At 42.9% G+C, this 26,058-nt stretch overlaps 1 protein-coding gene across 2 annotated transcripts in view; it reads right to left on the bottom strand.

The window, feature by feature from the left end:
- Nucleotides 1-24,458, bottom strand: part of Arhgap20 (Rho GTPase activating protein 20) — an 88,278-nt gene extending 63,820 nt beyond the window's left edge. Inside the window, exons 1-2 of one of the 2 annotated variants that reach the window (XM_036192781.1) lie at nt 24,408-24,458; nt 5,220-5,302 (exon numbers count right to left, since the gene is read on the bottom strand). In XM_036192781.1, the coding sequence (XP_036048674.1) occupies nt 5,220-5,299 (80 nt within the window). In that variant the 5' untranslated portion in view covers nt 5,300-5,302; nt 24,408-24,458. Of the gene's footprint in view, nt 1-5,219; nt 5,303-23,994; nt 24,286-24,407 lie in introns of those variants that run through there. The other variant, XM_036192780.1, reaches the window with a different exon arrangement.
- Between the last annotated feature and the right edge of the window lie 1,600 nt (nt 24,459-26,058).

Here is a 26,058-nt window from a genome sequence, read left to right as displayed (position 1 = left end):
GCCTCCCGTTTTGGCAAGAAAAGTCCAATCAGACTTTATCTGTTTCCTTAAAGAAACAGGATCTTTCTGAAAACAAACCACCAAGAACGAAACCCTAACTTATTTTCCTCAGCACAGATGTGGCTTCTGATCTATCATTTACCTGCTTATTTCCCCTTTATTATATGAATCATTTATCATATGAATCATCTATTTTATATAAACACACACATCTATTTTAATTTCTTTTATATTATAAAATGACATGTAAATGTAATTGAAAAATATTAATCAGGACCTTAATAACAATAAAGAGGAAGACTCCCTAGCAATAGTGGAGAAGATGCCTGAACTGTCCTTCCCCTGTAATCAGATTGGTGACTACCCTAATTGTCATCATAGAGCCTTCATCCAGTACCTGATGGAAGTAGATGCAGAGGTCCTGAGCCAAGCACTGGGCTGAGCTCCAGGAGTCCAGCTGAAGAGAGGGTGGAGAGATTATATGAGCAAGGGGCATCAAGATCATGACTGGAAAACCCACAGAGACAGCTGACCTGAGCTGGTGGGAACTCAGAGACTTGATGAACAGCTAGGGAGCCTGCATGGGACCAACCTAGGCGCTCTGTGTCTGGGTGACAGTTGTGTAGCTTGGTCTTTTGTGGGGCCACTAGCAGTAGGACCAGGACCTGTCCCCGACGCATGAGCTTTCTCTTTGGAACCTATTCCCTATGGAGGGATGCCTTGTTCAGCCTTGATGCAGTGGGGAGGAGCTTGGTCCTGCCTCAACTTGATATGGCCATGCATTGTGAATTCCCAAGGGAGACCTTACCCCATCTGAATGGAGAGGAAGGAGGAGTGAGGGGGCGGGGCGTAGAAGTCAGGTGGGGAAGGGAACGGGAGGAGAGGAGGGAGGGGAAACTGTGGTTGGTGTATAAAATAAAGAAAGAAAAGAAACCAAAAAATAAAAAGGAAGACAAGATTGCCATTAATAAATTATGTGCTTCGGTATGGACACATTCAGAAATGACTATACTAAACACAACAAAAGGTTCAAATGTTTTCATCTGCTTATCATGTATATATTTAAATTTAAGAACAATAGGATAAGCAACCCTCTAATGAAACCAATACCCCCCAGTGTGGTGGTACTACCAAGTGATTTTTTTTTTTTTTGAAATGGTTCAGAAGAGTAAAAAGTGTAATTACTTCCTGCTGTACAACACAGCTACATTTCTGGAAAATGTAGTATCAGTTAAAGTACATAAAAACACCATACTTCTATATAAAACATTCAGGTTTTAGGTATGCACAACACACACAGTTTTCTCTTCATAAACACGCTGTATGTATGACACTCAAACAGGACACCAGCACTAGGTCAGACTTCACTGGATGCCCTCTGTCTTTGCCATCTGCGCTTGTCTTGCCTCTGCATTGTCTCAGGAAATCCAACCTTCCACACAATTCCAAAGCGCCCCCTAGAGGCTAGTACCATCAGGGAACAGAATATTTTGTTTTGTTTTGTTTTTGTTTGTTGTTTTTCATTGTTCTTTATTAAGAAATTTTCTACTCACTCCACATGTTATCCGCAGACCCCCCCTCCTGCCCCCTTCCACCCCTCAGCCCTCCTTCCCAAGCCATCCCGCATCCCCACATCCCCCAAATCAAGGTCTCCCATGGGAGTCAGCAGAGCCCAGCACACTGAGCCTAGGCAGGTCCAAGCCCCTTCCCACTGCACCCAGGCTGTGCAAGGTGTCATTACCACAGGCAATGGATTCCCAGAAGCCTTCCCCTGCACCAGGGACAGATCCTGATCCCCCTGCCTGGGTGCCCCCAAAACGGTTTGAGCCCAACAACCACCTTCTGTATCCAGAGGGCCTAGTCCAGTCCTATGGGGGCTCCACAGCCACCAGTCCACAATTCATGGGCTTCCACTAGTGTGGCCGGTCATCTCTGCACGTCCTCCCATCATGATCTAGACGTCCCTTGCCTGCAGTATCTCTCCTCTCTCATCAATTGGATTCTCGAAGCTCAGCCTGGTGCCTGACCGTGGACCTCTGTATCTTCCTCCATCTGTCATTGGACAAAGGCTCTATGATGACAGCTAGGTTATTTGCTAGGCCGGTCACCAGAGTAGACCAGTCCAGGCACCCTCTGGACCACTGCCAGCAGACCAAGGTGGGGTCAACCTTGTGGATTCCTGAGAGCCTCCCTAGCACCCTGCCTCTTCCTATTCCCATGATGTCCTCCTCATCTATCATGGTATCTTCCTCCCTGCCCTCCCACTCTGTCCCTGTTCCAGCTTGACCCTCCCATTTCCCTATGTTCTCATCCCCCACTCCTCACCCTCTGCCACCCCACCCCCTGCCATGCAGCCCACTCATGTAGATCTCATCTAGTTCTCCTTCACAGATCATCCATGTGTCCCTCCTAGGGTCTTTCCCTGTTAGCTAGCCTCTCTGGAGTTGTGGGTTGCAGTCTGGCCATCCTTTCATTCCCATTTAGTATCCACTTATGAGTGAGAACATACTATATTTGTCCTTCTGAGTCTGGGTTACCTCACTCAAGATGATATTTTCTAGAGCCTTGAAGACCCTGACATTAATCCACACACCTATGAACATATAATTTTTGACAAAAAAGCCAAAACTGTACCATGGAAAAAACAAATGGTGCTGGCATAACTGGATGTCAACATGCAGAAGATTGCAAATAGATCCATATCTGTCACCATGTACAAAACTCAAGTCTAAGTGGATCAAAGACCTCAACATAAATCCAGTTACACTGAACTTGATAGAAGAGAAAGCAGGAAGTAGTCTGGAATGAATTGGCACAGCAGACCACTTCCTAAATATAACACCAGTAGCACAGACACTGATAGTGACAATTAATTAATGGTACCTCTTGAAACCGAGAAGCTTTTGTAGAGCAAAGGACATGGTCAATAAGACCAAACAACAGCCTACAGAATGGGAAAATATCTTCACCAACCCCACATCTGACAGAGGACTGATCTCCAAAATATATAAAGAACTCAAAAAGCTAGACATCAAAATACTGAGCAATCCAATGTAAAAAATGGGCTACAGAGCTTAACAGAGAATTCTCAATAGAAGAATCTCAAATGGCTGAAAGGCATTTAAGGAATTGCTCAACATCCTTAGTCATCAGGGAAATGCAAATCAAAAATCTCCGAGATACCATCTTACACCTGTCAGAATGGCTAAGATCAAAAACACTGAAGACAGCTTATGCTGGAGAGGATGTGGAGAAAGGGGAACACTCCTCCACTGTTGGTGGGAATGCAAACTTGTACACATGCTCAACTATGTTCATATCAGCATTTTTTGTAATAGCAAGAACCTAGAAACAACCTAGATGCCCCTCAACTGAAGAATGGATAAAGAAAATATGGCACATTTACACAATGGAGTACTACTCAGCAGTGAAAAAACAATGATATCATGAAATTTGCAGAATATTTTTCTAAGTGTCAGTGCCTTGCATCAATGCTATTATAAATGCCTGCCTGGGCTTGAAGAGTATGTCTATCTACTGACCCTGAACTCAAAGTTTCTTTTAGCTGAGAACCCCTACTATACTTCAAACCCACAAGTATCCAGTAATAGATTTCACTGAAAACCCTGTAAAAAGTTATCTTTGTATGCAGAGAACTAGAGAAAGCTGTCCTGATCATTTCATTCCTCTCGGTATCCACCTCCTCCTCGATGCTTCCAGGACCACACTGTGAAGACAAGGCCACTCTCTTTTACCCACACTAACACATACGTGTGCTAAAGCAAATGTCTAAAGTCACTTTCACAGGCCGCTAAAGGACTTTACTGCATTTTTATTTTGAATAGCATCTTCCTAATTAAATTTTGATTAGGCACCTATTGAATAAAAGTAGTTTATCTTTCTTGACTAACCCAATGACTACAGTGTATGCATTTAGGGCACAGGTCAGAAACAACTTAGTTTGAGAACTGAGAAAAGAGTGACTTAAATATTTTGAATATTTCATTAAATAGGGTTGGCAATTTATCTTTTTCACAAAAACCTGTTGTGACCATATAGATGCTTTGCTAAATTAGCACACCACTTGTAAAAGCAGCAGGGTTCCAGTTAAACCCTTCCTTTAAATAAGGATTACGGAGATTCTCTTTACACAGGGTTTACAGCTAGGCTGAAAGTCATCATAGCTGCCCTTTGAACATAAAACATGTCTCTTAGTTAAAATGCCATTTTAAAAAAATGAATGAATCATTCAGATGAAATGATTCCCAGGCAAGCATGAGGACCTGAATTCAGATCCCCAGCACTCACATAAAAAGCTGGTGGCAAAGGTGGCCTGCCCGGTGGTGGTGGTGGTGGGGCATGGACAGGGCAAGCCTGGGGCAGGGCACAACGGCTAGTGAGACTAGCTGACTTGGCAAGTTCTGGGTTTAGATTCTACCACAGTCAACAGGGAATGACTGAGGCAGACGCCCAATGTAAACCTCTGGTCTCCACACACATGCACACAAAGGTACCTATACCTCCATGGGGGCCGTGTGCATGCATACACAGAGGCACACACTATATACGCACTTCACAAAACAAAACAAAACAAAAACGAAAAAAAAAAAAACCCAGAAAAAAACAAAACCCCAAACTTTGGATTAGTGATTGAATCTCAATTAAATTTGTACATAATATAAAAGACTTTCTTAAAATCCCCCTGGAAAAGTAATTAGACTTAATAAGTTAAATGCCCATTTTAATATTTAGCCTAGTTTTCTACTTTAAATTCTACTTATTTACAATACTGTCTATAACAACCTTTTAAAGAAAATAATCTTAATATGGTTTATTTATCCATAAATGTAATTGGTAAAAATTACCTCATTCATGGATAGGTTCTACCTGTGGTAAAAAGCAAGCACATTTCAGGGTATAGTGCAATCATTCCATTTTCAATACTTGGAGTTCTAATTTTTCCAAGTAAACTTTGACCCTCTGCACTTGAGAGCTGTGTGCTGGGAAGGCCACCTGGTTCTGTCTTAAAGCAAATGGGCACATGCTTCACCTCTGAAACTGTCTATTAAGTGACTTCAGAATCATAGTTCCTATCATCAAACAGAAAAAGCGGTGCTGACAAACAGCCTTCTGACCTACAGAAAGATGATCTGCAAAGGGCATCTATGACACAGACTCCCCAGCACAGAGCAGCTGTGGATATGAAGCCTCCTTCTCACCTGCTGCTCGGCCTCTTCTGTAAGGCTTTGTCCAGGATAAGGGAGGGGGCACTCCTCCTCCTTTCTGCCAGTGTTTTCATTTTCTGTTGAGAAAAAAAGTCAAAATAAAGACCAGACAGCTTGTGAAGGAAGTAAATGTTGGTTTCCAATCAAATTTAGCTCGTTTTGTCTTGACTATCAACCTCTATTAAGGATCTAAAGCTGCCACTCACTTCTTTTTTAAAATTTTATAATTTAATTTTACATATCAGCCACGGATTCCCCTGTCCTCCCTCCTCCCGCCCCCTCACCCCAATCCGCCCCACATTCCCATCTCCTCCAGGGCAAGGACTCCCCTGGGGAGTCAGCCTAGCCTGGTAGATTCAGTCAAGGCAGGTGCAGTCCCCTCCTCCCTTCACCCAGGCTGAGCAAAGTGTCCCAGCATAGGCCCCAGGCTCCAAACAGCCAGCTCATGGGAAGAAGCAAAGTGCTAGAGAGGTCCCCAGAAATTCACTTCTAAAATAGGATCACAAGTATCAACATGAGGTACAGGCAGTTTTTATTGCTAGGGAATAAGGAAAAACACCATCACAGTCTTTTGTATACATGCTAAATGCTAGGGAAATGGTTCTCAACCTTCCTTATGCTGTGACCCTTTAATACAGTTCCCCATGTTGTGCTGACCCCCAACCATTAAATTATTTTTGTTGCTGCTTCATGACAGTAATTTTGCTACTGTTATGAATTGCTATGTAAATATCTGATATGCAAGATATCTGGTAATTGACACATGGGAAAGGGCCATTTGACCCTCAAAGGGACATGACTCACAAGTTGCTAAAACTGTGCTTCAGAGACATGGACCATCTTATTTATATTCCAAGGTATCATTGGAGGATACAATTTTGACTCAATTTTATGGTGATGATGTGTTCTCAACCAAGCTTCAATGGAAGAAAAGATTTTAAGAGGTCAAATAAAGAGAAGAAGAATTAGTTAAAGCCCAAACCATAGTGACTAGGACCTTTTTTAAAAAAACAGGATTTATTGATTTTTATGTGAATGAGTATTTGCTGGCATGTACCTATGTACACCATATACATGTACCTATGTACACCATATACATGTAGTGCCCATGGAGGCCAGATGAGGGCATCAGATCCCTTGGAACTGGAGTTAACAGGTGATTGTGAGTCCCCTTGTGGGTGCTGAGATTCTGGTTCTCAGCAAGAGCAGCCAGTGCCTTTAACCACCAAGTCATCTCTCCAGCCAAGCAATCAGACTCTTAAATAGATGTGCAGTCAAGTCGTGATTTTATTTTACATGTAAATATTTACACTTAACTTTTAAGAAAAATCCATTCTTTATTTAGGCAATTTAAAAGTAGTAAGATAGACTTGATACTTCACGTTTTCTATTTTCAATAACTGAAAATTTGTGGTGAATGAGGATATATTCAACATGAGATACCCAGATAGTTATGCTCTAATGAAAAATTATGAATGTGAACAGCCATCCATCAATACAGCCAGTGAGCCTGCTTCTAGAGATTGATCAGTAAGATTAACAGGAGTCACAAACAGCCCTGACTACACTTCAGACCACATGACAAAGGCCATTCTAGCTGCCATATCCTCTCCCCAGCCTGGCCAGAGGTCTGCCTTACTGCCTGAGAGCTTGGACTAGCCATGTTTGGAAACTGGATGTGGCTCTAATAGTAACCATACGAGACTAACTCAGTAATTCAAGCTGGCTCAGTAGCAGCATCTCATTATGTGTCACAAAAGGACCAATCATTTCTTAGGTAGTAAACAAAGCTGAAGATTACTAACATGGTGGAAGAATCATCATCTAGTTGGATAATACACTTCTTTAGTATGATTCTTACTCCAAAATCATGCTTCTAGGAAATCTCTCCAATGACTGATGTTGCTGGTGCTCTGGCCTCATGACTGGGGTTTACCTCACCTTTGCCTCCTATGTAGATGCTGTATCTCCAAATCTCCCCAAACACATCTGACACTGTAGCTGAAGCAATCACATAAAATGATAAAGACCAGGGCACAAACGGGTTAAGAAATAGAGAATATCAGACACCTAGGTCAAGCATTACTGACTACTAATCAGTTACAGGCTCGAGGTCACACAGAGAAAGAAAGTCTGCAGGATGTAGTTGGTGCCTCCCTTATAGAAGCCCACAGATTCTCAAGCACCTACCCTTCCCAACCACAGTGACTTCAACAGCTTAGTTCATATATTACAGCATTTGAGGTCCATCTCACTGTTTTCATTAGTCACGCCCCTCAGCCACATGCCTTGGGAACCTATGCTGTTCTTAAGGCTGCTATGACTGTCTTCCTATGTGTACAGTCCCAGTACTGCAAGACTGGGTTGATTTGACTAATAAAGGTGCAGGTTAATAACAGGCTTCAAAGCTGTTTCAGATTTTATTTTCGGGATTCCATTTCTTCTGGCTTTGTCTTGATGCCTCTTCCCCATCTGGTCTCCCTTTATTCATTTTTGTTATTGTGATATTTGAAATGTGGGCAATCCTGCTGGCCCTACTGGAGGGAGCCCCTCACTACCTGTCTGACCTCGAGGGCTTGCTGACCTTCTCTGTGGAGTTGCACTTGGGGCCTGCTACAGCAGCTTCTTGGCTACTTACTGGTGTCTCTGACATCACCACCAGCATACTAAAGTCCTAGAGTAGTTCTTCATTTGTACATGACTTCTAATTCTGAGCTCTGCATTCGGGTTGATCAAGAATTTGGAAAGAATTCAGAGGAGAGCAATAAAATGAATTAAAATGTGAAGAAAAGAGCTTACCACAAAAAAAGACCCATAACAATGAGATTCTTCATTCGGAAATGAATGGTTTCCACATTAGTGCAGCGTTACACACAGGGATGGGCATCCACGTGGAAGACAAGGCAGTGGGGGAGGGGAAAGACCCATGGAATGATATTCAAGGGTGACCTTGGCTAATGGATATTTTAAAATTCACAAAAGCTGTGAACTAATTCTTTCACAGAATTTCAAAGATTCTGAAATGGAGTCCTTAAGAATCCAATGACTAAGAAACCATCTGATTTAAGGACATCTTCCTGAGGGAGTTGTAAAACACACTAATAGGTAATTTAAAAGGTGGTGACAAGTGTTCTTTTGTGAAGGTATTTTTAAATTTTTTTTTTCATGAAAACAACATGAAAGAATGTTTGTATACACAGTGATTAGACTATGTTCTAGGTAATGCAGAACTGTTAGATGCATGAAGGGTCCAATACTGACTTTACTCACCTCATCCATCTAGATTCATACTGAAGGAGATGCAATAAAATTATGGACAGAATACTACTATTGATTGATATCTTAAACTCAGACTTCACTCCTGATGGAGTCCAAGACAATCCAAATACCTTCTGTGGGCTTCTATCGTCTGGGAAACAAGAACATTTGGATTGCACAGTTTCTTAGGTCATTAGATGTTATTATTTCTGATATTCTCCATGGATTTGCAAAAAAAAAATGAAGAGAGAGAAAGGAAAGGAAAGGAAGAAAAAGCATCACATAAACCATTTAGGATTCACAGGATTTGATTTGTCCAGAAGTAATAAAAGTCTCAGGAGCAGCTGATATAACTGAAAATATAATACATAAGGTTTTATTTCATGCAAAATCCATAGATCTCCCTTGCTTATGTATGAAAACCAAAGGTCCATTGGGTCTTTGAAACTACAAAATCACTGCTCTTTTCTCAGGCAACAAGGACTCAGACTTTCTACTTGTTTACAATAATATGAAATTCAACACATTGGAAGAGGATGAGACTTGATTCCTTTATAAATATACAGTCATGGAAGCTTGTCAGGTCAGGCCCCACTAGACTGACAAAATTTAGGCTGTTCCAGGGGTAATTATGACTTGGTTTTATGAGAAAGCAACAGCAAACGACTAACAGTGTGTATTTTGTTGGATTACAAATTACTATTCTGTTTATCATTATTTTATATATTTTTTCTGAACTGAAGTGTTTGATGTAGAGAGCGAGGTGATGTCATAGTGGGGGATGCAATTTGAGAAAGAAATATTTTTAAAAAATATTTTAAAAGGTAATCTTTTATCTTAAAAAATTAAAATGTTAGCTGGGCGGCAGTGGCACATGCCTTTCATTCCAGCACTCAGGAAGGAGAGGCAGGCAGATCTCTGTGAGTTTGAGGACAGCCTGGTCTACAGAGTGAGATCCAGGACAGGCACCAAAACTACACAGAGAAACCTTGTCTCAAAAAAAAATTAAAATGTTCAAAGAGGAATAGGTAATCTTTTAAAAGTGCATAAACTATACATTAAATTAAAAAGCAACTGTATATATCTTTTGGAAATGAGCTTAATATTTTACCATTTATCTAGTGTGAAGCAGCTCCAAAATTAACAAGAATTTCATGTGTGCTAAAAATCAAACAAACACGAAATAGTATCTGTCTACACTGTCTCCCAAAAGGATAAGATCTTATAAGAAAGTGTAAAAGAAAATAGTGACCACGTTTTAAAAGCTGTTCCTCTTTGCCAACAGCCACTTATTCGATAAGCTTAGCATGCACATTAGGGAGAAATGAAATCTTTGATTTTTATGCTGTCTCCTCTGCAGCTATATTTAGTTTGGCAGGTCAAAAAAACTATTCCGCCCAAGAGCAAACGGACAGAGGTCACAACTGCAGATGAGAATGAAAAGCATGTAATTCATGTTTTGGTTTATATTTCAAAAATAACTCAAAGCTTCAGTGATGTTGCCAACTAATCTGCAAGACATTTCCCACCCTAAGCCATTTCTATCAGCTGAATTCATCATACATCCAACTCTCTGTGTTCCCATCTCACTTAATGTGCTATGCAAAAGTTATACAACTTTTGTTGTTGTGACATTATCTCTCTGCCCCTTTCTAGAGAACAGGGACTACCTTCCCTTCTGAACTTGCCCTCTTTCTTCAGCAATTATTTCTCGAAACTTGACTTTGCGTTCCCAAAGCTTAGAGTAATGTCTGGCCTAGACTATATAGTCAATAACCAGGGGAGGGGGTGATGTGAATTTTAAAGCCCAGTCCTTCACTGCATCAGCACCGCCATCCCCAAATACATATACAATACACAAGAAAACAAACCCCTAGGCCTGGTGCTCATGGCTATGATTCCCTGCACTTGAGAGGCTACAATAGGAAGATGGCTGTGAGTTACAGGCTAGCCAAGACTGTCCTGTCCAGGAAGCAAGGAAGCAAGGAAGCAAGGAAGCAAGGAAGCAAGGAAGCAAGGAAGCAAGGAAGCAAGGAAGCAAGGAAGCAAGGAAGCAAGGAAGCAAGGAAGCAAGGAAGGAAGGAAGGAAGGAAGGAAGGATCTTTAGCAGATTCTGTGAAACGTAGGCATCTGCAAAGGAACTGGACTGTAAGTGGCATTGGTGTCCACTGGACACCATCCTTTAAACATCATGTTACCACCACTTAATGCTCTTTTGTAAATGTCTGTGTGATGATTTAGCAAAGATTCATTACCCATCAACAAACTGTGCCAGGATAACTGGATACCTACATACAAAGGAAGGAAGTTAGGGTTGTATCTCATACCATATACAACAATGAACTCAAAAGTGATGAAAGATATGTATTAACATAGAAATCCTACAAAATCCAAGCTATCTTGGTCACTTTTAATGAGGCAGCCAATTGTTTCTTCATGTAACACCACAAACACAAGCAACAGAAGGACAAAACTTGTAAATCAGGCACTGTTAATACTGAATACTTGCACAGAATGGAAATCATTTGTAAAATATACTTATGTTAAGTGACTTGTATCTAGAATATATAAATAGCTATTACAACTCAGTAACAGAGGCAGATTAGTGGAAATCAGGTGGAAGATATGATTTCTGCAAAGACATATGAATACATTGTTCAACACCATTAGCCACCAGGGAAATAAAAGCCACAATGAGCTACTGATCCATCCACGTTAGGATGGTAACAATAAGAAAGAGAGTATTCTATTTACAGAGACACTGGACTCTTACACAGTGTTGTCTAATTCCAACCTGGGGCAGCTTCTCTTGAAAATAGTTCAAAGTCCCACAAATGGTCAGCTTTTCCGCGTGTATGTCCTGCAATTCATGCCAAGGTATATGCCCCCCCCAAGAGAAATGAAAATGTATGTCCACATAAAGGCTTGTACACCAATGTCCATAGCAAGCATTACTGAAACAACTCTATGTCTACTGAACTTATGAATAAATAGGCACAACATGACAAGTTTATACATGGAATATTACTTGGTAATAAAAGAAGTACTGATAGGTGCTATGACATGCCATGCCTGAACCTGGAAAATATTATGCTAATTTAGGTGAAACAGTCACAAAAGACCATATATTAGGGACTCCATTTGTGGAAGCTGTTCAGAACAAGACACTCTGCAGAAACAGAATGTAGATTAGTGTTTGTCCTGAGCTTGGGAAGATGAGGCACTGGGAGATGACCGAGAGCTGTACTGGTCCTTTTATGAGTTCATCCAAGTTCCCTAAGACCAGTGCAAAATTAAAGAACCAATCTAAAACCCAGTGACTTGAACACTTGAAGCAGGAGTATATTAATTGTGTGTTTAATCAAAAATAAAAACAAAAACAAAATCTAACTACCTGTCTACCAAACCATTAGGCTCTGTCCCAGCAAAATGATTCATGGCCAAAAGTTAGAATATTTCTACCACAACCACCAAAGTATACTACATCGAAAAGGAAAATAGTTTGCTCTTTGTGTAGAGTGGCCCAGTGGCTGGCTAATGAAACTCCAGAACTGGCCGGCCCACTTGTTAAGGGTTTCCTGCTAACCACCCCTAAGGTGTTGAAATGACAAGTCATCAAAAGTTGTTAGGTTAGAGAGTGGTTACTATGACTTACACATGAGACTCTTGGGTGATTAGCACAGGTGTACCTATATAGGAAAGTGAACTTATAAAACAGGAAGCTTCAGAAAGAAAAGGAAAGAGTTGTAATTTTTAGCAACTCAGAAAATTTTCATACTTTATTGCTTAAAAAGATATTCAGTAAAGGAAAAAGCAAAATACACTTCCCTCTTAGTACAGCCTTTCTCAACCTGTGGGTCATGACCCCTTTAGCAGACCTCTATTTCCAAAAATATTTACATTATGGTTCATAATACTAGCAAAGTTACAGTTATGGGGTAACAATGAAAATAATCTTATGGTTGAGGGGTCACCACAACACGAGGAACTGTATTAAAGGGTCACAGCATTAGGAAGGTTGAGAATCACTGTTCTAGTGTTTTCTAGCAAAGAACACTGCTGGGTCATTACAAATATTTTAATATTAATTAAAATTAAAAATATTTAATTTTAATATTAAAATATTTATCAAATTTGCCTCCATTCCCCTCCCTATAACTTTTGCCCTATCCCAAGCACCATTCCCTACCTTCAAGTGCTCTTAAAAAAAAAAACTACAACAACACCCATTGAGTCCACCTAGTGCTGATTGGGTGAAAGCAGGGGTACCTGCTGGAGTGTGGGCAGGAACTCAAAGGCTGCATCCTCAAGGAAACCAATGCTACCTCTCCCAGAAGCCAGCACTTGCCAATAGCTCCTCAGCTAGACATGGGATGACAGACCCCATCCATGCCTGCGTTTTGTCTGGCAGTCACAGATGCTGAGTTCATGTGCATGCCAGCCTTGGCATGCCCAGAAAACACTGTTTTAATGCAGTCATCCACCACCTCTGGCTCTTAAAATCTTTCTTCTGCCTCTTCCAAGATGACCCCCTGCTGTGGATATCTGTATGCTGTGAATGTGTTGATCTGATTGGTTAATAAATAAAGTGCTGATTGGCTAGTAGCCAGGCAGGAAGTATAGGTGGGACAGAGAGAGAGAGAGAGGAGAATTCTGGGAAGTGGAAGGCTGAGTCAGGAAATGCTGCCAGCTACCGCCACCATGAGAAGTAAGATGTAAAGTACCAAAAAGCCATAAGCCACGTGGCAACTTATAGATGAATAGAAATGGGTTAATTTAAGATATAAGAACTAGATAGCAAGAAGCTTGAGCCATTAGGCCAAACAGTTTAAATAATATAAGCGTCTGTGTGTTTATTTGGGTCTGAGTGGCTGTGGGCCCAGGAGGGACTGGAGATAACTCTAGCTACAACCCTCCAAGGACAACTTCCCAAAGGAGGAAGAGGTATTACACAGATGTCCCATTCTGGGCTGGCCACTCCATAGTCTTTCATTCTCTGCACGCTGGCCATCTGGAGGTCTCTGCACTAATTGTCATTGCTGAAAAAAGAAGGTTCTCTGAGGAGGGCTGAGACAGGTACTAACTTATGGGTATAATGATAAGTATGTAGAAGACAATTTGATACTATGTCCATCTAGCAGAATAATTGTAGTAGAGTTTTTACTACGGACTAGAACAGTTAAAGGTACCAGACATGAGTTTCATTTTGTGGCCTCAATTCAATCAGAAAATGGTTGGTTACTCCCATAACATTTATGCTCTAATTTCACTAGTAGACACGTGTTGTTAGGCCAGTCATCATTATAGCTCTCAAGGTTCACAGTTGGGTACAACTGATAATTACTTTTCTCCTCTGGTAATGTACATAGTATCTGCCAGCAATGTAGAGCTAGGCAGTGAGGATGGAACTTCGAAGTTGGTAACAGCCTTACTTCTCCATGTTTGCTGACTCAAGTATGTAGTGTCTTGGCAATAAGAACTTACCACCAAGTTCCAGAGGGCAACCAAAAGCCATGACAATATCATGTTATGTTTTTTTGGGGAGGGTGGTGGTGGTAGAGGGGTGGAACATTTGTCTATAGGACCTTACCAATCAACAACTCATAAGAGGGAACCACATATGTGGCATTGGGCTTTCTATTTGACAGCCTATACTGTTGGGAGAGGTATTGTTGTCCCTTCCCCATCATAAACTCTTTAAACTATGTTTATGTTTATACTGACAGATGCTTCAAAGCAGTAAGTTTCCCTAGGGAGTTTTCCAGGGTCTTTAGAAAGAACCCCGTCTATGTAAAAATCTACAGAGAAGTCTGGATTAGAATTTTAATTTCATGTCAACCAAGTGCGACGGCACTGTTTTATTCACCTCCACATGTGGATCCAATTCTGGCCATTCTTAGCTTTCCAAGTAAGTAAACAGAAATAAATATTATCAAAAGTAAGGAATCAGATGAAAGATTTAAGTCAGATGTGAACTGATATTTTTCATGGTTTATTTAGAGATAAAAACTCAAGCATTTCAATCAAACTTTCACAGAAGTGGAGTTAACATCACCTTTGAGCATTTAAAGTAAACAAAGATAACATTAGAATGAGAGATTTGAAAGAACATTGTAAAGAACTACATATTTTTCACAGCTAGAAAACTACTGTATCAAATTTACAAACTAGTTTACTCCTTGTAATCCTTTTGAGACTAGTTTGTACAATCCTGTGAGCAGTGTGCTTGCTGTCTGTGTCTGTCTGTCTGTCTGTCTCTCATTCCCTGCATGCCTGCAGTATTTATTTGTGGAGATGTACTCAAGCCACTGCACAATTATAGTTGGAAAACATTGGCTCTGCAGTGGGAAAAGAATTATTTTTAACCTTGCACCTTGCTTCTGGATCCGACTATCACAACAAGCTTTTGACCACTGTGGTAAGCTGATGGTTCCAGCTACTGCCAGTTCACCTTGTGCTAAGTATAATATTCTATCTGTTCACAAACTGTCCTGTCCAGAATCAGTCTCAACACTTAGCTCAAATAAACATCCCAGTAAAGACTACTGTGAGCAGATTAACATTCCTTCTGACATTATGATAGAAACAATTTTACTTTCAGCTCCCTGTTCTTTTCACAAGACAATCACTACTTTCAAGTGCAACAACAAACACAAGAGCCTATAGAATGTAGAAGAGTAAGCACTGGGCTAACAGATATTGGGCCTTAAATCTGGGCCCTAATTCCATGACATAATTTTTCAAATTCTCTCTAAAATTGACCTAATCCCTGCCTTATCTGTGTGTGTATGTATGTATGTATGTATGTATGTATGTATGTATGTATGTATATATATGAGAAATTCCTGAACTGAAAGGTACCATGATATTGGGGCATGTATACAAGACTTCCAGTAGTGTTTATAAGCAAATGAGAACATCACAGTGTGTCCTGTACACATTCGTTGTTTCTCTACCTCCATCCCTATCCACAGTGGATTCTGTGCTATCATCACTATGGGCTTTTGAACTGGTTGGACCATCTGGCAGAGCCACTGGTTGCCACATTCAGCCACGATTCAAGTTCAGCAGCACTCACGTACACAGGTCAACCATCAGTGTTCTTTGCCTTACAGAACAGGGTTCTGCTACGGTTTTTCACATCATGGCTACCACAAAATAGTTATATACACAGCCATGACACTCTATGATAAGCACATGGACAGTCTGACCATCCCAATATCCACCTGTCTGAGGGCTAAGGGCCTAAAGGTATATGACACACTGCAATGACTGGAGAGCCCTGCCTTATAATATGGTCTTTCATTTTCCACACGCAGAGGAAAAAGATATTATGATCAAATCCAAAAAATGCAATGACAAAAAAAAAAAAATCCAGAGTGCATTAGTGAGAGTAGAAACAGAGCATGGTCTGTCTGAACTTGGTGCTATCTGGTAGTGGTTACTGTTCAAGGTCAGGTGTAAGATGGTGACTGGAGAGGCATTCCTCGCTGCAAACGAGGTCCTAGGTAAATCAGGAAAACATGGGCTGTGGAGAAGCCGAGTTTTCCAGATCTTGAAATATGAGCTTCTGTGGTGACACATATCTTCCATTCTCAGAGTCCTCTTGAGTGACCAGACGTCTAAAAACAGCTTTTACATTCAGTTATGCTGCGTGACAGGTGTCTGTCAAAATTAGGTCAGGGCTGCTCAGCACACTGCTGACATGCAGTGCTGATGGGGCTGCTTCTGCTGCTGGCTGGATGTTTCTAATCTAAACTTGTCTTGAAGGAAACACGACTGAGATGAAACTTAAAAATAAACTGGGCTGTGCTGCCTACAAGCACCATCAGGGGTGAATGGCAGAAGTCAGTGAGTGAGCTCTTTGGCTTTTCTTGTCTCCCAAACTGTGGCAAAGTCTCCCATACAAGAACAATCCTATTTTCAGACAACCGTTAGAGTTGTGACTAGCATGGACAGCCTGCTCTCTGTAAGTGGTGTAAACATACCGGGACTCAGAGAATTTGATCATCTTGAGTATGATAGAACCAACAGAGGCAGCAGGAGAGCCAATCTTTCCTTCAGTACAAGTTTATTTTAGATGTATTTTATCAAGTCTCTGGAGACATGAGGGGTGTATTTCAAGACACTTCAACTGAGTAACAAAATTATATATGTATGTGTATATATATGTGTGTGTGTGTGTTTGTATATATGTATGTGTCTTCAAACACTAGCTATATGACATAAGAGCATATATATATATATACTGATTTTATACAGCTATTTTTGGTAGTACTGTTAGTGACCACAAAAGTTCAAAAAAAATGTAAGTTTATAATTACATGTCCCCAGTAAGTTGTGTGTGGTGTAGACCTGTGATGCATTTACAATACAAAAAAAAAAAAAAAAATCCAGCACGTCCTGACAAGGTCACAAGCCATGAAAGAATTGAGACATCTCAGTGATTAATAGGAAACAATTCATCTTCTGCTTCCTTGGTCCTCTTCAGTCAGCAAATGTGTTGCTGTTTGTCTTAACCTTAACCTGCTCAAGCCCCTGGAAGTAAGCATTGTCTTAGTGCAATCTGCATTTCAACACTAGTAACAGCAATTCCATAGACCCCTTTGGTAGCTATGGTTTGTGAATTTTGGGTCTATGAGTTGTAACTACCCATTTTAATCTATGAGACTGAATCTTCAAATTGAACTAACTGGGCCTGGGGAGATGGTTTAGTGGGTAAGTATTTATGCTGCAGGAATGAGGACCCACGTTTGAATCCCCAATATCCACCCATAAAGGTGAGCATGGTTGTGTATCTTTCCTAACATTGAGACAAGCAGACTGTGTGAGCTCCCTTGCCTGGCCATTCTGTTTGCCCAGTAGGAAGGCAAGCTTTAGGGTCAGCGAGAGACTGGCTCAAGGTAGCAAGATAGAAAACCATAAAGGAAGACCCCTAATATCTTGTTCTAGCCTCTGCATGCACACACACACACACACACACACACACACACACACACACACACACACACAGAGAGAGAGAGAGAGGGAGGGAGAGAGAGAGAGACAGACAGACAGACAGACAGACAGACAAGGAGGAGGAGGAGGAGGAAGAGGAGGAGGAGGGGGGGAAGGGGAGGAGAGGAGAGAAGAGAGAGAGAGGCAGAGAGGCAGAGACTTTTAGATAAATGTATACAGATTAAAAGATGGTGCCTCACTTATTTTGTTTTAACATGAAATTTTAAGGCCACAAAAGTTCACTTTTTTTTTCTTTTGCTGTGTTAGAATGCAGTATTATGCTCACATTTGAAGGCTCATCCCTGGATGTATTTTTTTTTTTTAATTCAGTCTCAAGACTTCTAAGTTTACTGATGTAACTTTCAGTGACATTTTTCACACATTCTTTTCAACAACAGAGTTATCAGAGACACAGGAGTTGGTGCATCCACACAGAACTTTGAAACATAGTCCTGAGTCCACGTGCAGAATATGCCATGCTTTCCCACAGCAGCAAGACTGAGCCATCAGCATGGGCATCAGGCCTGCCTGAAGAGCTCCGGAAGCAGTATATCTGCTTCCCTTTTATGAAACATCAGAAAGGGGCAGACAGCAAGGCACACTTGTGAATGTTGCATCAGTGGTCACTGCTAGTCAGTGTTTACCTAACATTACCCAGAGGCTGCAGAGACTCTAACAAAAGAATCCTTCCTCCTTGGTTGTAGGCAATTCAGTTTATTAGTAACACCAAGGAAGGGCTCAGTAGGACACAGTTTTAAAAAGTACGGCTCGTTTTGCTCACTACTGAAGAGTAAGACTGAAGCTTACTATTAAGGCATTTCATTCAAGGCCCTGTACCACACATACACTTGGCTAAAATAGTCAGCTCTTGGGGGGGGTGGGACATGGGGGTTGGGGGTCGTTCTACCACCAAATGCTATAAACAGATTTGGACCCAGAAAACGCACAAAGAGGGAAACAATAGAGTTTGTAACAGCAGCTGCTACTTTTTGAGATGCTAGAACTATTTTTAAATTATTTTCCTTTGACTGGTTTTCTATGGCTATACATCTCTCTCCTACTCCAATACCCCTTACCCCATTAAACAGCTTTTAATTAATAAGTGAAGCCAAAGCGTCAGTGTGCTTGAGCATGACACAAGTCATTCCTAACACCAAAGTGACTCTGATATGGGCTTGCAGTGTATCAGGACTGTGCAGGGAAAATATGAACGCCCCCCCCCCCAACATATTATTCCAGGAGAATTTAAATTGCCATCTGTACACTCCAGCCATACTTGAGAGCCCTATTCTAGGAACTGCTACATGAATTTATTCTATGTTCTTCTGAAGACCCCCCCAATGACAGAAACTCTGTCTTCTAAGGTAGGTTGGGTTTTCTATAAAAATCATCAAATCTTGTGAGTAGCAAATGAAGGCAAGCTATCTAGCTAGGTAATTCTTTAGGTTAAAATAATAAATGAGGCCATAAAAATAAAGAAGACCAACTTCTTACAGATCTCCCACAGGCTAGTTGCTCAAACAGACCTACCCCAGGACCTGTGGACTTAATGCTGCCCCCACTTTCTGAAATCCTTTTTTATGTAAGAGTCATTTCCTTTTACAGCATTAAAGGACACTTTAAACAGGCCTTCCCTTTAACAGCCCAGTGCAGTGTGTCCATCTGAGGACCTGCATCTGTTCAAATCAGAATCCTAGTGGGGTTTGTTCGTTTTGTTTTGTTTGTTGTTTTTGGTTTTAAGAAACAAGATTTCTCCACATAGCCTTAGCTGTCCTGGAACTTGCTCTGCTGATCAGGCTGGACTTGAACTCACAGAGATCACCTGCCTTTGCCTCTCCAGGGCTGGGATTAAATGAGTGCGCCACCACTGCGTGGCCACTAGGATAGGATTTTAATAAGCCATTTAATAATTATTGTGTTACTATTTTTAACTCTCCCTCTGAATCTGATGTCCAGTGTTGTAACCACTGAATATACACCACTATATAAATTTCAATTAAATTTAAGTTAATTTCAATTAAGCCAAATTAAAGAAAAAAAAAGCAAGTTAGATTTCGCCAAATGAAAAACCTTTCTTCTTGGAAAAACAAGGCTGCAAAACTAAAAATACAGGTCACAGACAGTGAGAAATTATTTTGAAAATCACATACCCAATAAAGGATTTGAATTCAGAATGTATAAAGTACTCTCAAACCTCAGTAATAAAAATAAAGGTGTGGCGCACACCTTTAATCCCAGTACTTGGGTGGCAGAGCCAGGCAGATCTCTGTGAGTTCAAGGCCAGCCTGGTCTACAAAGCAAGTTCCAGGAAAGGCACAAAACTATACAGAGAAACCCTGTTTCGAAAAACCAACAAAAAAAAAAAAAAAAAAAAAAAAAAGAAAAGAAAGAAAAAAGAGGGTTGGAGAAATGGCTCAGAGGTTAAGAACACCAGATGCTCTTTCAGAGGACCTAGGTTTAATTCCCAGCACCCACATGGCAGCTCACAACTCCCTGTAACTCCACTTCCATTGCATCTGACACTCTTACACCAATGCACATAAAATAAAGTTAAATAAATTATTAAAAAAATAAGCTAGCAACACAATGGAAGCTGCAAGATATTTAAATAGGTAATTCATCAAAGATGATATGCGGATGGCAAGCATTTGAGAGAATACTTAAAATCATCGAGGAAGTACAGATCTAGATCCCACAGCACTACTTCACACCCCCTTGGATGGCAATAACCCATAGAAGATGTTAACAAGTGTTGGTGAGCATGTGTGGAAATTGGATTACCATACACTGCTATTGGAAATTTAAAGTCACTTCAAAACAAAGCAACCAGTTTCTTGAAGAGTCAGGTATATGGCTAAATATGGCCTAGTCATCTCATGCCTGACTATTCACCCCAAAGCAAGCCTGGGCCCATGTAAAGTTGCATGTCAAGTCTCTCAGCAGCTTCACTTCTAACAGCCAAGAAATGGACACAATCCAAACACCAGATGAATGGATAAATGCACTACAGGTCCAGCATCCAGCGCTCCCAACCTGGCATCCAAAATGGCTTCAAACCTGAAACTTTCTAATTGCTGATATAAGATGTAAGGAGAACATTCTATGCACATCTCCTGTGATGGCTTAAAGTCAAAATACACTAAAAACAATGAACAAAATTACTTTTAGATTATGCATGTAAGGTGTTTATCAGACATGAATGAATTTCATATGGAGGCTTGTCTGCCACCTACAAGGTGTATAAATAATTCAAAATCAAAAACATATGAAATCTGAAACCCCCAAGTTAAGATATTTGATCTTTACCACTCTGCAATGAAAACAATTAATGTATACAAATAAAAAAGGATGGATATAAAAATGAAAGACTAAAACAAGCAAAGATCATATTTCACTTACATAAGCTGAAAATGTGCACTTTATAGTGGAATAAAGCAGTTGGAGGATTGCTTGGCAATATGTAAATTTTTTAAGTGCATCCATGCATTGCACCTTAGATTGATAAATTCTAAATATGTTAGGTTATGTTTTATCAGTTAAACTCACGGGAGTTGTTAAACTCTTCAGTTGTACCATCCACACTTCAGGAGCTGAACAGACACATGTGGTTACTGGCTACTCAGCTAGACACTGAAGACACAGCTTCATCACCTGACCAGGTCCCACTCAAAAGCACTGTTCCAAACCAGGGTATGCTAATTTTATTATTATTGTTGTTGTTACTACTACTACTACTACTATTATTATTATTATTATTATTGGTATGTGTGTGTGTGTCTGTGTATCTGTGTCTGTGTGTGACACATGTGCTGTGTGTGTGTGTGTGTGTGTGTGTGTGTGTGTGTGTGTGTGTGTGTAGGTCAGAGGACATTTCTGTACAATCAGTTCTTTCCTTCCACCTTAATGTGGGCTCTGGGGGGTCAAACTCAAGCTTCCAGGCTTGCTCAGCAAGTGCTTCTACCTGATGAACCAGCCACCTCACTGGCCTCTACCACATGTTTTTATAAATGAAGCTCTCCTGGAGCATAGTCATGCTCCACGTACTGTCCATGCTGCTATGGAGCTATAAAGGAAGAATTGAGCAGAGACCATGAGGTCTGCAAACCTCAAGAATTTACTACCTGTTTCTTGAAGGCTGATGGTCCTTCTCTAAATGATAGATTCCAAGGACAGGGGCTGCACTGCTCCTGTTCTTTGCTTTACATAACCCAAGGGATGCTTAGGAAACACCTAATATGCAGCAGGCCCTACTCTAGCTTTGAGGATCCAGTTGGGGTGGGTGGGGGGTGCAGGCAACGGGAAAGGAACAGATGAGAAAATGCCAGGGGCAATGTTAAGACAGCCAGTGAAGCAGGAGGCACAGGGCATGGCTAGAGGTGGCTTCCAAGGACCCAAGATCTGCACAACATGAACCATGGGGCAGACATAAAGGGATAACACCAACAACCTGAAAATAGGAATGGATTTGACTTGGTGCATGAAAACAAAGGCCCATGTGGCTGAAGGCCATACAAAAGGGGGCAGGGTAAAGGAGTGGGGGTAGCCAGGACCCAGGAAAAGGACCTGCATTTTACTATGCATGCAAAATGAATCTCTTTCAGAATTGTAAGCAAATGAGCATCACGGTCAATTCAAATAAAAAAAAAAAATTCTGGCACTGCCAAATGCAGAATGGGCCACAGAGAGACAAGAAAGAGTTTCTGCAAAGGCACAGGTTAGAAGTGGCTATGGGGTAGTTGGGGCTGCATTGGCAGCCAAGGGTATGGAGCGGAGCTACTCTAGACACTTCAGAAGGATAGTAGTTGTTCTGATGGATTGGCTGTTGCAGAGGTAGCAAAGATGTTGAAAACCCATTCTAGATTAGGGGCTTGAGCAGCCCAGGGCACAAATCTTGTGAATTGCAAGCATGGGGAAAGGTACACTAAGTGTTAACATCATGGTGCCTATGTGCCATCATTCATTCATTTAATTTGCTCAACAGTCTTGGGAAAGTAGAGATTGATGTGGTAGTGTACTAGCCCTTTATGTTTTATAATGAAGGACACCAGTCGTAGAGATAACGGCTGTGTAAGAGAAAAGAACACGGGGAAAAGGGCACAGCCACCCTTCCGTTATGGGACAATCCAGGCTTGAAAATGATAAAGCTACTCTTTAATGCCCCACCCCCCAAGCCTATGCTAGCGTGCTTAATCAGCCTTGGGGGAGGGGCCACACTCTGCAAGAAAACAAATGCTTGATTCTTTCCAATTCCTTAGGTTTACAAAAAACAGAAAACGCTTTAAATCTATGCCAATTGCTTAATGTTCATTTGCCATTCTAAATTAGGACATCCTGACATTTTCACGTTTTATTTGGAAAAACTAGATTACACACACACACACACACACACACACACACACACACACACACTCTCCATCTCTGAAGGGAAAAGGGGAAACCATGGCAAGGACAAACATCAGTCTCCATATGTCAAAGGCTGAGCCTTCACTACTGCCCATACATCAAGTCCACAGACACCCATAGATGGCTCTGCAACAGGGCCAAGGTCCTTGGGATAGACATTTCTATACAGATGTCACCTCTCTTCATTGACCTCCAGCCAACCCACCATCCTAGTGGGAAGATTAATGGAAGGCCATAAAACCCGGACACTTAGAGAGCCGGTGTATCCCCTTGAGTCTCTAATTATAGTAATGCAACGTCTTCACATATTTGTTCGGGAAGAGCTAGAATGATCTCTCAAACCAACTTGTTTCCAGAGACGCTGGGAAAGACAGCACCACCGTAAGGAACAAATATGGCCAAATATCGGAAGGTTTTGTGCTGGAGGAAGCGGGAGGCAGACATGGCTACAGGAACACCCAAATCAATTCCCAGGAGCCCAGAAGCGCGAGGCCCACGTGCACTTGCTCGGGAACCTATTGCAGACACCTGACCTCCATCGAAATCCTCCCTCTGCACTGTGGACCAGTCAATCAAGCAAATGCTACAAGTAGTTGCCCGTCCTCCGGGTGACAGGGAACAAGGGCGACGCCCCCATAGGCTCCTGCAAGGTCTCCTCTCAGGAGGTGGCTCCAGGCCAAGTCCCCGGTACCCCGCTGGGACCTCCGGAAGCTGCCCACCCACCGCTATCCAGCCTAGATCTAGGCCAGTCGAACAAGCCTCTGGTCCCTCAGTGTGGCCCACGACACCCCATCTCTGACAACCCCTGGAGGCCTGGGCTGGGCGCATAGTCCCCCTCGTCCCGGGCCTCATACCTTCCTCCAGGCTGCCGGGTCAAGGCCACCTCGGGGGCCCGGCGGGGAGGCACCTCCCGGGTTAGAGGTGGAGAGGGACCTGTGGGAGGCAAGGGGCTTCTCCGAGACCGGTTTCCACCGGAGAGGCAGCGGGGGATTCCGGGAGGTGACACTCCGCTCCCCGCCCCCCGCCCCGCGGGGACCGTTAACCCCTCTCAGCGCCAGGCACGCGTGGAAGGCGCGCGCCCGCTGGGGGGTACCCCGCTCGGGGTCCTCACCTTCTTGGTGCCGGGGCCTCCCGCGATGCGAGACATCCCTGTCAGCGAGGAGGAGCGCCCCGGCTGCCCCCCTAGAGCATCCTGCTGTGGAGACATCGCTTCCATGAAGATGATCTGCAAGCCAAGCCCCAAGCCCAGGACAGGGTGGCTGCGCGGCGCGGTCGGCTCAGGCCGGACGCCGCCGAGCTGCGGGTGCGGGCGGCTCGCCTCCCGTCGGGGCCATGGACCGCGGCCCGAGCCGCGCTCGCCGCGCTCGCTGCACTCTGCTCCGGTTGCAGGCGCTCCCCGCGGCCGCCGGGCAGCGCCAGCCCCGCCCCGCCCCTCCGCGCCCGGCCCGCCCCCGCCGCCCTCCCAGCGCCGCCTGTGCGCGCGGCCGCGAGCTTTCCGCACTTGGTGCTGCAGGAGCCACCAACCTCGCTGGGCGCCTCCGGTCCAGCCGGGTCCCAAGCCTTGGCGGTTGAGCGCCCCGCACCGCGGCCTTCGGCTGCAGCTCCGCGCGCCTGTCGGCTCGCTCGCCGGCTCGCGCCCGCGTCCCTTCCCGCGCAGCTGCAGCGCGGGAGCCGCAGCGACGGTGGCTGGCTCGGAGGAGTTGCAGGGACCGCCTGCCTAGCCTCGCTTTCGCGGCGGACTGCAGCGGGGACCCCCACCCCGCCTCCCCGCCCGAGGCCTGGGGACCGAGTTGGATAAAATTGGGAGCCCCGGTGGCATCGCCCGACTTCGTGTGCAATCTCGAAGGCTTGCTAGCTAAGCCTGCCTGGGTTAACTCCCTGGCCGTGGAGCTGCAGGGCAGCAAACAGTCAGTCCCTCTGCAGGGTTGCACCACCGGCTTCCGCTGGCTGCGGAGAGCCGGCATTATGAAGGAGAAAGCCCAATTAAAAGGAAAACGCAGGCAGAGAGGAGGTTGAAAATTGGCATAGCTATTGAGAAGGCGACAATATGTGGAAGCGTTTATCAGATATCCGCGCCCAGAGCCCAACTTCCTGTCAGCCCAAATAGTGACTTTTTTTTTTTTTTTTTTTAAACTTAATAATAATCAGAGAGCATTTGGAACAGACCAGGGTTAAGTAGTACCGGCACTTTGCAGGGCTGGCTGCTGGTGGAAATGATTCGGTAGGTGGCATTCTTCCCTTGGAATCAGAACTAGTGAAAAAAAAAAAAAAATCACTAAGGACACCACTCCCTGATGCTAGGCTGTTGCGGGTTTGGCTTATTTTTGTGACAAGGGGTGGGGTGGGGGGGGGGAGACGTTCCTGTCAGTTTAGGCTGTTATTAGAGAAGGTTGGAAGGAATGGAACTCTGGCAGGCAGTGTTTCAAGCTAGGGTTTGCTGTCCACCACACCCACACACCCACATTCACACCACCACCACCACGACCACCCAACTCTAAAATTGTCGCGGAAATATAAGGCTAATTTTAGGCACTGCCCATACCACACGGTTAAAAGGAGGCTTAATAAATCTCATATAAGTTATACACTTACACGTCTGTGAACAAGGGGGTGCTATACCCGTGGCCCTTGTGCAGAGAAGGGATCTCCCAGCCACTGGTTTATGTGTTGCATTTAAAGAGGGCTTTTTGGTTCTGTTCATTCACTTGAAATCATCCTCGAGGCTCCTTAATCTCTTAATTCTTTGGTGAATGGACACTCCCAGTTTTTCTTAATCTGCCTCATTTTTTTTTTTGTTTCAATTATTTTATCTCCAAATAGTTCACTTAGCTCAGAGAATTGGAGGCATCTAGACTTTTTAATTCTTTGTTGACTCACAATACTTAAAGCAGTGTCTAACACAAATGTTTGTTAGTTAAGTGAATTGAGAAAACACACAAACAATAAGAGAAAGATCTATAGGGGTCAAGCCAGTGTTGGCTGCCACTCAAAGAGCCCCCCTACTGTAATATAAAGTATCTCTGTGATAAAATACTCAGTGCCCCAAATCAAGGTGCTCTTTTTACTGCATATGTGGAAAATATTCACTGCTTAATTTGTGTTTTTATTCCCAAGATTAATTAGCTTGGGTTGGCAAGAAAATATTGCCCCCATCCCCATCTTAAGTTTTGAGGCA

This window comes from Onychomys torridus, chromosome 7 (genome assembly GCF_903995425.1).
Source record: "Onychomys torridus chromosome 7, mOncTor1.1, whole genome shotgun sequence".
In the NCBI taxonomy this organism is placed as follows: Eukaryota; Metazoa; Chordata; class Mammalia; order Rodentia; family Cricetidae; genus Onychomys; species Onychomys torridus.
The sequence above is the reverse complement of the archived record's forward strand: the minus strand, read 5'-3'. Positions and strand labels throughout refer to the sequence as shown.